The sequence below is a fragment of the Zonotrichia leucophrys genome, chromosome 3, assembly GCF_028769735.1.
Source record: "Zonotrichia leucophrys gambelii isolate GWCS_2022_RI chromosome 3, RI_Zleu_2.0, whole genome shotgun sequence".
Taxonomy (NCBI): Eukaryota; Metazoa; Chordata; class Aves; order Passeriformes; family Passerellidae; genus Zonotrichia; species Zonotrichia leucophrys.
Window position 1 is genome coordinate 12,044,409 of NC_088172.1, and position 17,717 is coordinate 12,062,125.

General features: G+C 39.7%; 1 protein-coding gene across 2 annotated transcripts in view; it reads left to right on the forward strand.

The window, feature by feature from the left end:
* KCNQ5 (potassium voltage-gated channel subfamily Q member 5) overlaps positions 1 to 15,482 on the forward strand; it is a 278,801-nt gene extending 263,319 nt beyond the window's left edge. For both annotated transcript variants that reach the window (XM_064707395.1, XM_064707396.1), the window contains 4 exons: positions 505 to 613; positions 8,609 to 8,740; positions 9,548 to 9,674; positions 10,022 to 15,482. In XM_064707395.1, coding sequence (XP_064563465.1) covers positions 505 to 613; positions 8,609 to 8,740; positions 9,548 to 9,674; positions 10,022 to 10,963 — 1,310 coding nt within the window. In that variant the 3' untranslated portion in view covers positions 10,964 to 15,482. The remainder of the gene's footprint in view (positions 1 to 504; positions 614 to 8,608; positions 8,741 to 9,547; positions 9,675 to 10,021) is intronic.
* The last annotated feature ends 2,235 nt before the right edge of the window (positions 15,483 to 17,717 follow it).

Consider the following 17,717-nt stretch of genomic DNA (forward strand, 5'->3'; position numbering starts at 1 on the left):
TTCATTCTTGGTAAAAAAGTATTTTCTTTATTTTCACCTGTAATAACGTGTTGGGTCATTCCACAGCTTGCTTATTAAATGAAATGGATCTTCTCCTTTGCCTTCAATGCCAGGTTGATCCATGGTGGTAAAACTGTAATAATATAACTTCAGCATCTTCTGATTCTGCCATTACATCTGTTAGTTCACTACTTTCCCATAAAATAGAGAATGTGATGAAAAACCATGGGATATCAGGAATAACATGCTGGTTTTCAGCTATTAATTAGTTTAAAAAATATTAGGGCATTCTTCCTTTCTAATTTTTGCTAATTATTCTGGGACTACTAAGGCATTTTACGACACAAGCATAGACACACACAAGTGCATCATATAGTTCATAAACTGATGGAGGTCTGTCATACATAGCCCCTTTTTTTCCAGAAGCGCTGTGCAGGCTGTTAGAAAACACTAAGGAAGAGATTTTTAAATTTCTCTTATTTAATCTCCTCTTGTCTTTTGCAGCTGACACCAGTCTTGGAACAGATGATGTTTATGATGACAAAGGGTGCCAGTGTGATGTGTCTGTGGAAGATCTCACCCCTGCTCTTAAAACTGTCATCAGAGCTATCAGGTGAGTAGAAAATACTGAATGAATAAACACTTGAATTTCCTTTATTTAGGATACTAATAAACTGCATGTCAATTTATAAAATGATAGCTATTTGAACTAGTTCCATGGCTATATTTATTACATAATTAATGCTGCTAATATATTATGCTTCCTTTCTATTTTAGTTAAATTAAAACATTTTATCAGTTCCATTATCAGCTTTTCAATATCTAAAAATGTTACATGATTTGACACAGAGAAGAGAGAAATGGATGCTGTTTTCCATTATATTTTATGCTATCCAAACTACAATTTGATGTACTTTTACTGAGTATGTGCACCTTGCCTGGAAAAGTTATTTCCTTTAAAAGTGTAGGGTTTTACTGCATTTCTACATTCCTGAGACTGTTATACGACATTTATTGAAAATTTCTTCTGCTCAGAAGAGAATAATTACATTAATTCAATTGTAAAAATCTTGCCTACTACTATCCACTGAACTAAATATAACCCAAATAATTTAAAACAAATAGTCTCCTTTTCCAAGAAAATAGTAAACTGCATTGAAACTTATAAAGTTACCTGCATTGAAAGTTTAAACTCACCCTCTTGAGACTGCCAAAGCTATTTATCTTCCAGAGTATTTTGAAGTATAAATCCTGACAGTCAAAATCCCCACTATGAGGCGTACAGCAACAAGCAAGGACAGCTCAAGCATTCCCAGTCTGCTGGCAGCAAACCTCAGGTTATCGCTGGGGATCACCCCACTGCCTCTGCATCACATCAGGGTCCAGCACCTTCTTGGGGGCAGGAAGGCAGCCAGATAGACAGGCAGCAGCCAAAAGGAATTTCTGCAAAATTCCATGGAAAGACAATGTTTTCCTGTACAGAAACCCCTGCCTGAGTTTTCTCAGCACCATAGGAAGAAAAAACTTGAGCTTTGTATCACATAATTTCATGCAGTGATAACCTATGGGCTACTTGTATTTCCTTCCCCTTTTCCATTGAGTAAAATGAAGAGAGATAGTAAGGCTGTTTGTGAAACTTTTCTACTGGCACAGACAGCTTGAGAGATCATTTGCAGACATCTTTTCCTACCATTTTTCCAACCTGCCTGGAAATGACCTCACAGGACAATTCAGATACCAGGCCTGTGTCCACAGCCACTGCAACTGGCAAGCCAAATGTCACTGCTGAAAACCGTCTCTTGCTCCCAATGTTTCAGCAGGTGACAGAAGTCCTTTTTTCACAGTGGACAGCCACCCACAAGGCAAGCCTATTCACTCAAATGGAAAATGCCCACATCAGGAACAGCCAGCATATTCCATTGGCTTTGGTGTCAAAGATGTTTCTCTGTGATACTGCATTTTGAACAGACTGGATAACTCTTGGCTCCAGGTGCACCTTGCCACTTGTCCTGGCAAAGGATAATCATTCTTCATACTCTCCAAATTCCTTAAGATTGACTTCACATTTTAATACTTATTTCATGGAGCTCATTTTCTAGGGGGGCACTGGATTGTTCAATGCATCATCTGCATTTTTGCTCGGTGCTCTTGGTCATTATCAGCTCAAATGGAAAGTAACCAAATGTGAAGAATATAGTTGGGAAAATTTCTCCAAAGTACCATCCATAGAAATGTTCTAATAAGAGGAGCAAAGGTGCAAGATTTGATTATTTCAGACATGTACTATTTAACTGATGAGAATCAAATTTTTATATTATCTCCAACTTTTACTCTGCATCCCTGGCCTTCTAGAAAAACAACTCATGTCACCACTGAGGCTGAAAGTAAGAATCTCCACTTGCCATCAATTACCCATTAATCTCTCCCATCTCCCTGCAAATTTTAGTGTTTTGCAAGATGACAAGTGACACATGCATCTTGCTTCAGAAACTGACCTTTGTTTGACATCTGTAAGGCAGTAATATGCCATGATCTTGAGACTTCTGTATATGCTATACTTTAATCTCTCAAAATCAAGAGACTGATAATTCAGTTCATCAGGTAGCTGATACACCTCTTTCTGATTATTCAGAGTATCTGTTACCAGACTACACTGGGATCTATGCAAACATCTGAAGAAGGATCTGAGACTCTATATAGTAACTGTAGAATTTCAAGATGATAACATCTGCCTATATGGAAACTTTGTGCCTCATTTTGAAGTGTGTTTTTAGAAACAGCTTTGAATTGCAAAGGCAGTGGGGGAGGGTGAAGGCTGGTTTTCCTTTCATGCTGGTATACAGAGGCAGGCAAAGACAGAAGGCACTTGCATAGTTTTATGATGCACTAGGTAAAGACCCCAAATATAAACACAGACAGTTGAATCCATTCTTGATGCATCAATATGAAAAATTGCTATAAGGGAGTCTAATTTTTTTTTTCCTGCTTAGACCTGGGTATAAATTGTTTTACAAAGACAAAATAGCACTTTTATTTTCAGGGGAAATGAAATTAACAAAATGAATTCATGCCTATGGGTTTACAGAGGTAGGTCCTCTCAGTTTTGGAATCAAAACATTTGGGGTGCAATTTTTTTTCTGTGCAAGGTGCCTAAAATATGCTGCTTACTCTCAGGTTGCACAGCCTTGAAATAGCAAAAGACAAAAACTGGTTTATTTATAATTTTTCATTTTGGTTATTTCAAAGTCTACTGTGTCAGTTTTGACCTTGTTTACTTATATATTTTCCAGGGCTACTTCATTTTTTAAAGCAGCTTTTTAAGTAAACAAACCCCCAAACTTTCATTTTGTTGTAGCCAAAACAAAGGATGGAGAAAACACTCCTTTCCTGAAAAAGTTCTCAACATTTTGGTTCTTTCCAAAAAAGACAGGACTCTCAACTAGTCCTACTGAAGACCCACCAGGCAAACCTGTCTGGTAGCATGTCAACTCCCAGTCTGCTCTCAAAGCCTCCTAAACTGAGTCTTTTATCTCATGTGCTGCCCTCTCCATCTCTTCTTGCTCCACAAGCTCTCTGTCAGCAAGCTCAGCTGAGGGATAGGGAAAGTAAGGGAAAGCTGCTTGATGGAGAGTACTGGGTGAGCAGGGAACAGATGGGCAGTGTGGTGGAACATGGTGTGCACTGCAGCACGCCTTGGGCCCAGTCAGGACCTGTCCTGCTCATCCATGGCCTCCAGCTGGGATCAGAGCAGTGCACAAAGCAGTCCCTGCTAACAATGCACTGAGCCTGTGTGCCAGCAGGGTCTTCAGCACTACTCAACCATCCCCAGACTTGTTGTGAACAAAAAGCCATTAATATCCTGCAGAGTTCCTGGAGACTAACAAAAAACATTGCCTTTTCCAGCTCTGCTAATTCACAATGATGAATGTGTATAAAAGAGACTAAAAGGAAGATTAGAATACCTTGTTTCCCTATATTTTGATATCTCTGATCATTTTCCACAGCAAGAAGCACTCATTTCAATAATACTTTCCACATGGAAATGATGGAATTACTGTACTATTTATGGAATATAAAATGAGATTTGAGAAGCATAAATAAATATGCAATAGAAAATAACTGCAAAGGCAGGAAGATGAAAGTACTGACCTAATAGGTCTTTTCTCTCTTTAACCCTAGTGATTGCAAAGATATGTTTTCATTTGTTGCTAAGAAAAAAAAATAACTCTGGCTAAATGTAATGAAACTTGAGAATTCTAGAGCTGATAAGCTGTATAGTTGAACAGTCATACATATTTAAAAGACAAAGATGGAAAATATAATTTACCATTTATGTTCAGTCTTTACAATGTTCCTGCAATACCTATAAAATGTATTTTTAGTAGCCATTTTGAATTTGTTCAAAGTAGTGTTTCAGAATCCCCTTTTTCTTTTAAATCCAAACACATTGTTTATTTTCTGCCAGATGGTATTCAGAGCCATGCAAGGCTCTTATACATGTGTTTGGCTAGGACAGCGCTGTACTTGGGAGGAAATCATGCTAAGGGATGAGTCAGGTCGAGACATGAAAGAGAAGACAATTTTGACTCACTTGCCTCACATGTAGTAGAACTCAAATACCTTTGTCTGCTGGCCTCTCTGTGTTGGATCCTGATCTCTTCTGCACATTGCATTTTACCAGGAAGAAGGGATATTTGGCAAGGTAAGGGTAGTGAGACAGAGGCACCAGCACAGCTAAATCTCAATGCACCTGCTTTCCTGATGTTGTAGGTGAGCTAACAAGCTGTGGTCACCTCACTGGGCTATGGATAAAACAACCTACCTGTCTTTTAATAGTCAAGGCAGTAACCATGTATGATTCCACCTGAATCTCAGTAGAATGAAGCTCCATTTCTTCCTGACATTATGACAAGACTGACAAGACACAGCTTTGAAAACGATGGCATGAGTTTGACAGGGCTGCACCAAGGATTAGAGATGCTCTAACTTGGTGCCAGCCTCAGGAAAATGCACTAAATGACAAGCAAAATAGTTTTTAATACTGGAAATATTTTTTATTTATAAAATAAAAACAAAAACAAAAACAAATTTTTTTATTTATAAAATAAAAACAAAATAGTTTTTAAAACTGGAACAGGCATCATGAATGCAAATTAAAATGCAGTGAATGCCAGGGAAGATATGCAGCGTGCACATACAGAAAGCACTGTCATTTTAGAGCAAGGCTGGTCCTGCATCCGAGAACAGATAAATGAAATGGGTGCTGCTCTTGGCCACTATGGGTCAATATGACAAAGGTTGGTACTGGACCTGTAACTTTCCACAAATTATCAGGGTACAGAAAGATTAGTGTGACCTGTGGTTTAGCTGTTAATTCTACACAATGCACTTTTATGTATTGGTCTGCTTTAACAGACTATTTTTTTTTTCTGCTCCTCTCTGCATGTATGACTGAAAGAAGCTACTTTTTATGACTAACTCTTACCAGAACACTGTTATGCTTGTGGCTTGGGTGTGTTTACAACCGCGTATCGTCTGTCACATTAGATTTCAGTTATAAAATGCCACCTCGCTCATGGCACAGAGGGATTTAAGCAGGCAGAGGAAGTTTTCCAAAGCCGCGGGGCCTGCACGGCCTCGCCCTCAGCAGCGGCGGCGGCGCCTGTGACGGGCCTTGCTCGCCCCCTGCTGGCGCCGCTAGGAAGGGCAGCCCGGGCCCGCCCTGCCCCGCCCGGCCCGGCCCGGCTCGGCGCTGCTGCTCCGAAACACTGCGGGTGCGGCACTCGGTGCTCATTTCCCCTTTTTGTACGGACGGATTACCTGCGACTACCTGTGTTTTTATCCCACAGGAACTCACAGTCTACGTAGTTGTACATCATCTATCTGGGTGGGTGTCCAAACAGAAGGAATCGTGCAGTGGTTTGGGTAGAAGTGACCGTAACAACCATTCAGTTCCGACCACCCTGCTATGGGCAGTGATACTCCCACTCGGTCGCTCCAAGGATGCTTGGGTCTTGAGATCAGCTTGCCCCAAACCCCATCCAACGTGGCCTTGAGCACTGTAGGGATGGGGCATCCACAACTTTCCTGCGTGATCTGTTCCAGAGCCGTACCACCCTCACAGAACATTAATTTACATAGTGGTTTCAAGATACCGGATGCCAACTGATTTTATAAAACTGACACTAAATAACTGGAGATTCAACCAAATTTAATAATTGCAAAGCAGTTGCAAGGCTCCATCACTGCCAAGGATTCAGCTTTTCTTTTCCTCAGTTAATTTGCAGGCTTTTAAAATGAGTTTTTTTAATAGTGCAATAGTTTTTGTACAGTTCATGTAAAATTTTGTGTGCTTGAACAAAAAGAAGTAAGCAATATGGGTCTGTTGAAACAATTAAGATGGAATCACACAAGCTAATACCTAAACCAGAAATAGCACAGTTACAGCTCACTGTAGTGTAGTACAGACACAGCTGTGATGCTTTCAATTCTGTTTGACTTCTGAACATTATGAACAAACTACCTTGATAAGCAAAAAAAGTGTTATAAAGCTGCAAAGTAGTAATGAGGACTTTTGTGCCAACTGATTAAGAAGCTTCCATGGTTCTTAATAATAATTAGTCTTCTGCCTTTTCCCTTGTAAAATCACCCACTTGTGGTAAATTCAGTTGTCTTCAATTATGCCAATAATTGTCTGGCTCTTCTTTACTAATAGAGTTTCATATTTTTACTTTATTAAATGCATGAAGTAAAACATTGTGACCACTGAAACATAATAAGAGTAACAACAAAACTATTATACTGTCTTATATGTCAGCTGCATGATTCATTCTTCATAACCTCAATAAAAATCTAGATTCAGAAGATTAGGTTGTCACGGTCCTATAAACCAACATCTTGGCATAATTTGACAACTAAACAAAAAAAAAAAGGCAAAAAAAATCTGCATCCCAGATTCATACCAGCTTCACAGGCTTCCAGATTACAAAAGATACCAAAAGCCATTGGTTTGTAGAACCAGCTGGTAATGCAAAAGAGAAAAGCCCATGATCCAAAATATTTGAAAGTGCATGGAGATCAGTCCTGAAGTGTCAAGTTGATGGACTGCTCCTAACAGGCCTTTTCCGCTTTTAATTTCTATAATCAGAATCATAGTTCAAGTTTTAGTCCAGTGACAAACAATCTCATTTTTAACTGAAAGTCACCAGAATGGGAAATACCAACAAGCTAAGTACTGTGAGAAAAGGCTGACATTACCTGTAAGAATATTTATGTACAATACAAAAATCACTAGGGGATCACTGTATACTATCAATACAATGCTACATACCTATTATCATAATATCTGTCCTAACTATATGAAGAATGATTTTTCTAAATTCCACTAAAACATTAATAATCTATTTTTATCAGAGAGTGAGAACCATGTTTTGGGTTTTATTATAATTTGTTGTCTTACAGCTGCTAAATACATATCATAATAAACCCAGAGGGAATATATTATCATGAATATTGGCATTTGGGATAAAATACCAATTTACAGTCTCTGCTTTTTCAATTGCAATAGATAGCAATTATCAGCAGTCTGGCCCTAATGGGAATTCATAAGCACTGCAGCACAGACCAGCATGGCTAATACATCTGATCCCTTGCCTCCTCTCCTAATTCTTATGTAAACCAAGGAAAATTTCATGTTCTACCAGCTGACTGGGAAAATCATCTCACTGTCATTTACTTTCCAAATTTGTCATTTTTACTGTTTAAAATTTGCGATTTTATATCAAGCTTTCTATTCTAAGAGCTACTCAGGGGACATCACATGTTCATGTCACATATCACAGAAACTTGTGCAAGACTCACATAAAAACATGTATGCCATTCATCAATTTTGGACATTTACTGTTACCTGAAAGCTTACTATTCTGTAGTAAAGTTCAAGGAAAAAATTGTGAATGCTAATTAAGCAATAATTTCTATATATTCTAGGGGATAAACATGAAAACTTCTCTTCAGCCTGCAAAATCTGATCCTAAGTTAGCCAAATAAGTTGGAAACAAGTATTTTGGCCTGAATGTTAACTAAAAAATAAAAACTGATGAAAACTTAATGGGGTGCCTTTTTTTTATTTCCCACAAAGAGAAGAGCAAGGAACTTAAAATGAACACCAAAGCAAGAATACTCTTATTTAAGTTTGTGTAATCAATTCATTAAAGAAATCTTTCCTGTAACAAGAACAGAAGTATCTTATGCACAAATGTAGCTGACATGATATCTCACTCAAGTCAGAGAAACTAATCCCAGGTTTATGTCAGGCATATCTTTCATATCAAGCACCTATAGCATACCAAAAGTCGAACCAGTATATACTGATACACTAAACCTGCTCTGCAGTCTTTAAAACAGTGTTACCTGATCTCTCAAACAATTCAAAGACATAGCTATAGTTCATTTGTACTTAAAAAAACAACCATGTTTTTTTAGTTCACCTGCATGAGCTATATTGAAAATACCTTCCATTTAAAAATAAGCTATCAAATTTTGTCAGTGAAATATACCTATGGTTCCACAACTGTTGAAAATTAACCTATAAAATGCTTTTCCCCCACAGAATTATGAAGTTTCATGTTGCAAAGAGAAAGTTTAAGGAAACTCTTCGCCCATATGATGTCAAAGATGTCATTGAACAGTATTCAGCAGGTCATCTAGACATGTTATGCAGGATTAAGAGTCTTCAGTCACGGTAAGGAAAGAATTAGTAACACTCTGCATAAGCGTCTAATGTCATTCACTGCATAAAGTATATTGGCAACATTTAACATTTCTGTGTTACGCAGCTGAGCCAGAAATTGTATTGTGGGCAAAACCAAAAAAAAACACATGTATCCAAATTTATCTCAGAAAATGGAAGTCTGAAGAATAAAAAAGGTAATCCTTTATCTGTAAAGTCCATTTGTAAACAAGGACTTTAGTCAAAAGGCTGAGGAAGACATTGAGAACTGCCTCTTTTCCATCCCAAACTTCCTCTTTTCACATAAAAGAATTTGAGAACTACTGGTAATGTAGTATTTATGTTAGAGATTCCCAGCAACACTAATTAAAAAACCAAACCAAACAACATTACATCATATTTATCATTATCAGAGAAGGTTAGGGATTCCTGCGTCAAACTGACAGGTCTCCCAGGAGTGGATGTTGTTGTTAGGATGGGAGAGCTGGGAGAGGCACTGGTATGTTTGTTTCTCCATAACATCAAGCCATTAAGAGAGGCCCCCTCTTCTTTCCCCCTTTCAGTGAGTCTAGTCTTGGCTTTCCCAGATGATGGCTAAGTTCTGGCTCCTGGTTAGTGCCAACAATAAAGAAAAGCAGTCTAATATGTTAAAAAATCATTCCTTTTTTTTTTCATTTCCCTTAATTAATAAAATTGTTTATCTTCTTCGAGTGCTTTGCTGAAGTACTGTGATTTTTATTTTTAACATATAAATATAGTAAACACTTCCACATTTATGCCAGTTCCAGCAATGGCAACAGCTTTTGATTTCTCTTACAGCGTTGACCAAATTCTTGGGAAAGGACAAATCACAGCAGATAAAAGAAGCAGAGAGAAGAATCCTGCAGAGCATGAGACAACTGATGATGTCAGTATGTTAGGGCGGGTAGTCAAAGTGGAGAAACAGGTAGAGTGATTGTCTGTGTTACTTCATCTTGATTTATTGCTTGCACCTTTTCTGTGTTTTATTGCCAGTTTCAAAAGCTGAACAGATTAATTTATTTTTCTAGTATCTGCTTTGTTTATACATTGAAATAAAAATTATAGGCATCTTGTTACCTTAACCTCTTCTCCCCTTTTCTCAGCTTGCTTATGAAAAATGTACAGGGCCTCTGACATTCTCTTTCAAGGGTCAATAGCGTACATCAAGCTACTTCCATTTTTCTCTTCAGCAGTTACATTTTCCCTTTGCTTGGGTTCCAGATATTTTTAATTAGTATTTGGCACTAATGTTGACCTTTTCCTCTCATATAGGTACAATCCATTGAATCAAAACTGGACTGTCTATTAGATATTTATCAACAAGTTTTGCGAAAAGGATCTGCATCTGCACTCACCTTGGCTTCATTTCAAATGCCAGCTTTCGAGTGTGAGCAGACTTCTGATTATCAGAGTCCATCAGACAGCAAAGATTTGTCTAATTCTGCACAACTTAGTGGATGTGTATCCAGATCAGCTAGTGCCAATCTGCCTCGTGGCCTACAGCTTATACTGACACCAAATGAATTTAGCACTCAGGCTTACTATGCTTTTAGTCCAGCTATGCATAGTCAAGCAACACAAGTGCCAAATGATGGACCTGCAACAGTAAATAATACATCAAACCAAATAAACCAGACAACTAAGCCAGCAACTCCGACAACATTACAAATACCACCCTTCTCATCGATGAAGCATATCAATAGGCCTGAGCCCATTCATATTATTCCTGTAACCACACAGGAAAATATTTCTAATGTCACCGCTTGCCTTGTTGCATCAAAGGATAATGGACAAGTTGCACAGCCTAGTGCGACAAAGGATCTCACATGGAGAAAAAGTCTGGATACAGAAGGGGAACCTTTGCTCTCAGTTAAACCTGTAGCGCAAATGGATTTAGGAAAATCTTTATCTGTACAAAACCTTATACAGTCAACAGAGGAACTGAATATACAGATTGCTGGCAGTGACTCCAGTGGTTCCAGAGGTAGCCAAGATGTATACTCTAAATGGAGGGAGTCAAAATTATTTATAACAGATGAAGAGTTGGAGACAGAGGCAGGGACAGAGACTACTGAAGCCATCTCGCGCCCGTTAGTGGAAACAACTCTCTCTGCTGACTCTCTAAGGACTGGAATATCAAGATCATCTCAAAACATCTGCAAGCCAGGGGATGGTACAGAAGCACTCAATCTGCTCCATGTCAAACTTAAATAACTTCTGGCTTTCTTCATTGGCTGGGTCATTCCTCTAGTCATACATATCATAGCATGAACTGTTTTGAAAGCCTTTTTAATAAGATAAAATCACAAAAATCAGGATGAATCTGCAAAGCAGTTGAATGAGCCCATATTTCCTAGTTGCATGAAAAAGCATGTCTAAGCAATGGCTAACATCCAAATTTTCACCTACAGTACAGCAGCCTTTCATGTAGTACAGTAGGTTTAAACAATGAGTTGCCTACAAAGCTAATGCTGCAGGATGTATCAAAAAACAAAAAACTGAGCATTTAGACCTTGTGCTGTTTCTATGGGGCAGAAGTAAAAAAATCTTAAGGTTTAAAGCACTTTGCTTCTGAACTGATTAAATATATATATATATATAATGTCCTGATTTAGATGATAGTTTATGTTTACAACAAAAAGATTATCTACAGCTGCTAGCAAGGTACCAAGGAAATGAGTAACACGGGGTTAGAAATGGCTGACAGTCGCAAGATAGACACATTAACTCATCAGTATCAGTTATTTTTAGCTCTGAAGAACAGTATGTTAATACCTGTCCAGTGCTGTGGCAGAAGTACCTGACACACCACTGTCACATTGTTCTTTATAAGAAGAACTATTTTGTTACAAAAGGTTTATATTTTAAGGATTGGGTCTGGCCTCAGAAGTGGATAACGTGAGTGACTGCACTGAAAATTCAAGGGAATCTCTCCTTCTTCTAGTCTCATTGAGAAGCTGACTTGTGAATCTGAACCATTTTGGCAGCAGTAGGTGAGGGAAGGAAGCAGGTGCTGCCTTTATTGTAGGAGCAATATTTCCTTCTTGTGAAAATTTTGGCAATTTTCCTTGCAATCCCAACCTGATACTACAACAGCACTTTCATAAGGCTGGACAAGAAGGGAAAATGAGGAACTGAAATACAGAGTAAAACTAAAGAGGACAGAAGGGATAAAAACAACACAATCAATGGGAAAATAAATAAATAATAATGTTGATTTAGATGGGCAGGAAGGGAAATCATCCCAGAAAATAAAACAAGAAAGGTAAACAAGGAAAAAGTTACGTTTGGTTTTTTTCCCACAGATACTGAGTGTTATTTAAAAAAAAAAATGCCACATAGGCAAGGTCTTGTTGCTTTTTTAATAAAAGGGGAAGAGGAGAGAGGGAAAATGGTCCCACTCTTAGCTCAACACTATGTCCCAACTACAGTAATTTCTTGTGAACTTTCCAACACAGAACTCACAGACTCCTTCCTGCTAAAATCCAAGTTTTCAAATTCAAGGCCTAATCAGACTGAGCATTCCTGCCTGATACATCCTCTTTTCTTTTCTCACTCTAGCCTACACTTCACTTCTGCTGAGGTGCAGGAGCAGTGTTAGTGCGTGCCTGCACATCCCCAGCAAGGCTTTGCCACTGGGAGAACCCTTTGCAGACCCTAAACCCTTTCACTCTTCCCAGCTGAATGAGGTTTCTGTGTGCTGCCTCCTGCCAGATTGTCACCCCACCTGCACCACAGGCTTGTAGACAACCCAGCTTGGGCTCAGCTTCCCTCTAGCAGCAGGAATATCGAATGTACGGGTGTGCCAGTGCCAGCTCACTCAGGGCAGTGTTTTCTCAAGGCCCAGACCCGCTGGGAACTCGCTGTGTACATCAAAAACATCACTCCAGTCTTAACTGTGGCTAAATGCTGTAGATTGTATTGTGAAGGAGCTGATCTGTTTACTATGAAACCATTGTAACTTATGCTTCCATTTGCTTTACAGAAGTATTCCTGGATGTTACATGAGAACTTTATTATTATGTGAAAGTACGTGCAAACTGTAGAGTGTATATATTGTGTCATTATACGGGGTCCATGGATGGTACACTGTGTTCCATGGCTTATGCCGGAGCAAACTTCAGTTGTTAAATCCTGAAAGACACCTTGAAGCACAATTTCCTCACTGCTGATTTGCCATATAGTTCACCACATTCAGCCTTTCCTGTTTTCCTTTAAGTGCAATCTGACCATAGCGAAGCCTGATTACAACAGCAGTTTTGTGAGGATAAATACATTTTTTCCCACATCTCAGTTCACTTAACTGTTAACTTATTTGAATGTCTGCAGTTTATCCAGACAGATATGTACGTTTAAAGTATTGAAAATTTAAAAATTATAATAGTTTTTTAGGCTACTTTTTTCCTTTTTCCTGTTTATGGTGCCTTTCTTGCCTTTCATGTGAAGCCTCCTGCTGACCTAAGAAGCATCAATGTGCTGTCAGGTTCAGTTAAGGAGCAAGCGATTGGGCACACGGCAGCTGTGTGTCCACAGTGAAACTCCCTTCCCCTCCTTGACGAGACCGAAAATCCAAGGCATCATGAATTGGACACCACTCTTCCACCTCCATCTGCAGGAGCAGATGTTGCACCCCATTGCAGCCGGAAGGCGCCGATGGGAGAACTGAGCGATGGCCCTGCCTGTCCCGATTCTGCACAGAAACAGGGCCTTGGGGTTTGCTGATAATTTATCTCACAGAAACTTGGTATTTTTGCCTTAAATGAGATGCTTGAGTCCTTCTAACTTTAAGTTAATTTATTTAATACAATTTTGTGCACAAAAGAATGAGTTCTATAAATTATGTATGAAAATATTAATGTCTTTACAAAGTACTGATAAACCCAGAAGATCGTATCTTTTCAAATTAAGGTTTAAAATTCTAATTTTTTTTCTTTTATGCTCACCATTATTATTTTTGTAGATGCAAGTCTTATCATATAGGGTTTTTTAACATTATATTGATAGAAAATAGAAAGAGTAGTGAATATATGAGATTTTAAAGAGGAAGAATTGTTTGTTTGGACTTTTATAAGCTTTACTCATATTTCCTCATGAGAAGTTTCTATGCTCTCTCTTTAAAAGACAGCGTCATGACTGACAGTCATTCAGTGGTTTCACAAAAGAAGGGCCTGTCTGGCTTCTCTTGTCCTGAGCTCCTTATTTAAGTCCAGCTCATGACAACTAATAAGAATTGTTCATGAGTAAGGACAAAGAATTTTATTTTTAATTTTTTTTCTGATTAACAATCCACTTGAGAACTGTTTGAAGAGAGAAGTTGAAATTAAGTAAGAGCTTCAGGACTTAAGCCTTATCTAAATAACTGTTTTCTGGTCAGCATGTTCTTCTACCTGAATGAAGAGAGAGCTGAAAAGAATGGTTTCAATGACTATTATTTGTTCAAAAATTTGTATTTGCTCCTGGCTTATATGATCTATACTTTTTATTTAAAAATTAATATGATGTTTTAGCCTAGGGTTCAAGATTGCAAAGATCATACACTTTTATTTACAGTGCCCACAGTTGTTCCATATGTTTTTGAGACACTCCTACTTAGAGTGACTGCTCTCATTGTAGTATGGTGATGAGTAATTCACCTGTTTTTCTGTGATAAGTCAAATCATGCTGAATTGCTGATGTATAGTAGAACATCTGATGTACAGTAGTATTTCTGGATTGGGACCTGCAATCCTTACTCAAGTAAAAATTCTATGGAATTCATTCATTCTATGAAATTCAAGAATTTTTCTTGAATTGGGAACTCAGATTCAAATCCTGATTTTGTTGGGCATCTGTTTGAAGTGAAAATGGTAATATTCCAGTTATTTCCTGAGGAAACTAATACTTAGCTGACTTTACCCTTGTCACATTGACTATATAAAAAATAACGCACAAAGTACTGATAAAAAAAGGGAAGGAGAGAAGCAACATTTTTTAAAAGCACAGAGAAAATCAGAATATTCAGAAAGTAGGAATAAGCAGGAAAAAAAAAATATAACAGCAAAGGAATGGAGAAAAAAAGGGTTTAAACACCCGAGGCTAAATTCATCCTTGGATGGCTTCACTGACTTCAATGAATTCACTGCCCAACCGGGTGAAGCTCAGCCTCCATTGGGATAATCACACTCAGTTCCATTGACCTTACAGGAACTGAACAACCTGTACCAGAAAGGAACTTGCCTCTCTGGGCCAACTTTTATCCTGACTTATTTGTCATGCAATCCTTTTGGATTCACTGGGTTTGAATGAAATATGGAAAAGAATTTGTCCCAGGTATTTCTGCTTCACATTTTTTTTCAAGTGTGTTAATTGACTTTATTCAAATGGATTACAACATCACACAATGTGCTGTCACTGTCTAAAAAGATTAATTTGTTTTTGAAATAAGATTTGTTCCCTGCAATGTCAGTGGAAGCATGTAATATTTAATATTTTCCTATCCATTCATCTGGATGCAAATGTGGCCATTCACTCAGCTGTGGCCACACAGAACAATTCGACATATCCAATGTCATCTGCTATTGGAAGCATTTTTGACTTCTTTGAAAGACAAAAAAAAAGTTTCGTAGCAGGCTTAGAAAGCACGATGGCTGATTCCACTGACACTGCAACATTAGCCAGTACATTACAATGTTAATTGTAAATTCTTGGCAAAGTTGAATCCATATTGTTGTTAATAAAAATGACTTGAAAAGTACCATGACTACTGAGTTTTTTCCTTATATAAAAGATTGTATGGTGTGACCACATATCAGGTAAGAAAAAACAATTAAGCTTGTTCACCAAAACACTACAAAGGAAGTTTATTAGAATAAAATGTGCAGAAACCAGTCTGACATGTTCAGTTTCTGGTAACTGTTTACAGCAGTTTACTTTCACTTAATGTTGCAGCTGCGCTATGAAAATGAGCTTGGAAGTTATTGCTGCCTTCCCTGTTTGATAAAGGGCAATGGATTCAGTGTTGGCAATCAGGGACCTGTGTGGGGAGCAGGATTTCTCATGGAAGGCACATCTGTCATCTCAGTTTAACGTGAGGCCTAGGTGAAGCCGTGTCTTCTGCATTTGACTGTGAAAGTTGCTGTAGTAGAATGTTACTGCACCAAACCTGAACCACTCATTTGCAACACGCCTCCTTTCACCACTGCGCTCTTCCTACAGGCTGGCTGAAGACAAGCTTCACTATTTGAGTGTAAAATGCTAAATACATAGAGCCTCTTCTTGTGCTGAAGTCACTGCCTTTGTGGAGTTACCCAGATATCTCAATGTGCAGGTGATCCCCAGCCTCTCTGATGAACATCACCTTAAGATACTGAAATTTAAAGCCGCGATTGCCAGAAAGGGAGAAGCAAACGTACGCAATCTCTTCTTGTGTTAAAGCAGGCAGCCTTGCTTCCTGTGTGCACAGAGCTGTTGGGCAAGGCTCAGAAGACAGCAGAAAGTAGTTTTCCCTGTTGGGTTACCCAGCAGATTGCCACAACTAGGCACAAGTGGTGATATGTATCCATAAAGACACATGCATAAATGTTCCGTGTTCAGCTCTGAGCAATAAGAATTCAGGACCCTACCTAACAAGGAAATTTAAACACCCATTTGGCATTTTTTTGTGTAATTGAAGGGGCATGTTAGCTCTTTTTTGTTTTCATTTGGTTTTCTCTATTTTTTTTCACAGTGATGGTAACAAAGCACTGACACAGTTTACCCAGGGAGGTTGTGGAATCTCTGTCCTTGGAGAAAGTCACAGGCCACCTTGGCAACTGGCTCTTGGTGTCCCTGCTTGAGCAGAGGGGCCGGACCAGATGGGCCCCAGAGGCCTTCAAGCTCAACCATTCTGTGATTCTGTTTCCAGTATTGTATCAGCTTTAGTACACTGCGTCATAATGAACATAAAAACTTCATTAAAGCATCATTAAGGCTTCATTTGAGATTAAGCACTATGACTTTGCTTAAAAAAATCAGACTGCAATGTATCAACATGACACCAGCCTGGGCACCTGGCAAAATTACACAGTGCCACTCTCACTCCCTTGCCTCCCCTGAGGCTGCCTGCCTTTCCCTTCCACCCTATAGACTTTGTTGCTTCCCACATGTTCTCAACCCTGTTCTTGCCTCTGCTGCCTCCTCCTCCTCCTCAGCTAAGCCCAACCCAGGGTTCCCCTGTGCTGGCAGAGGAGCGGGGAGGAAATCAGAAAGTATCAGCAATAGTGTGGCCAGCCGGACCAGGGCAATGACCCTCCAGTACTGAGCACTGGTGAGGCCACACCTCAAGTCCTCTCTCCAGTGCTGGGCCCCTCGCTGCAGGAAAGACACTGAAGTGCTGGAGCGAGTCCAGAGAAGGGCAAGGCTGTGAAAGGTGTGGAGCACAAGTCCTGTGAGGAGCAGCTGAGGGAGCTGGCGTTGCTTATCCTGAAGCAAAGGAAGCCCAGGGAGACCCTTCTGGCTCTCTACAACTGCCTGACACGAGGCTGTTGCTAGGTGGGGGTCGGCCTCTTCTCCCAGGCAACCGGTGACAGGGCAACCGGACACAGTCCCAAAGTGCGCCAGGGCCGGTTTAGGTTGCACATTAGGAAGAAGTTCTTTGCAGAAAGAGTGAGTGGGCATTGGAACAGGCTGTCCAGGGAGCGGGGGAGTCAGTGTGCTCGAAGTGCTTAAGGAACCACTGCACGTGGCATGGTGTCAAACACTCAGCGCCAGGTCTGTTTGACAGGGCGCTGCTGGATCACGGGTAGGACGCGATGCTGCCCCAGACCTTTTGCAGCCGAACCTATTCCGTCATCCCCCGAGAACACAGCAGGGTCAGCCACCGAGCCCCGCCCCCCTTGCGGAGCCAGCCAATCACAGCTCAGAGAGCGGCCCGCCCCGGCCAATCAGCGCGCCCCGGGCTTGAGACGCGCCAAGTCCCTCCGCATGGGCGGCCGAGCCGGGTGTGGCCGCC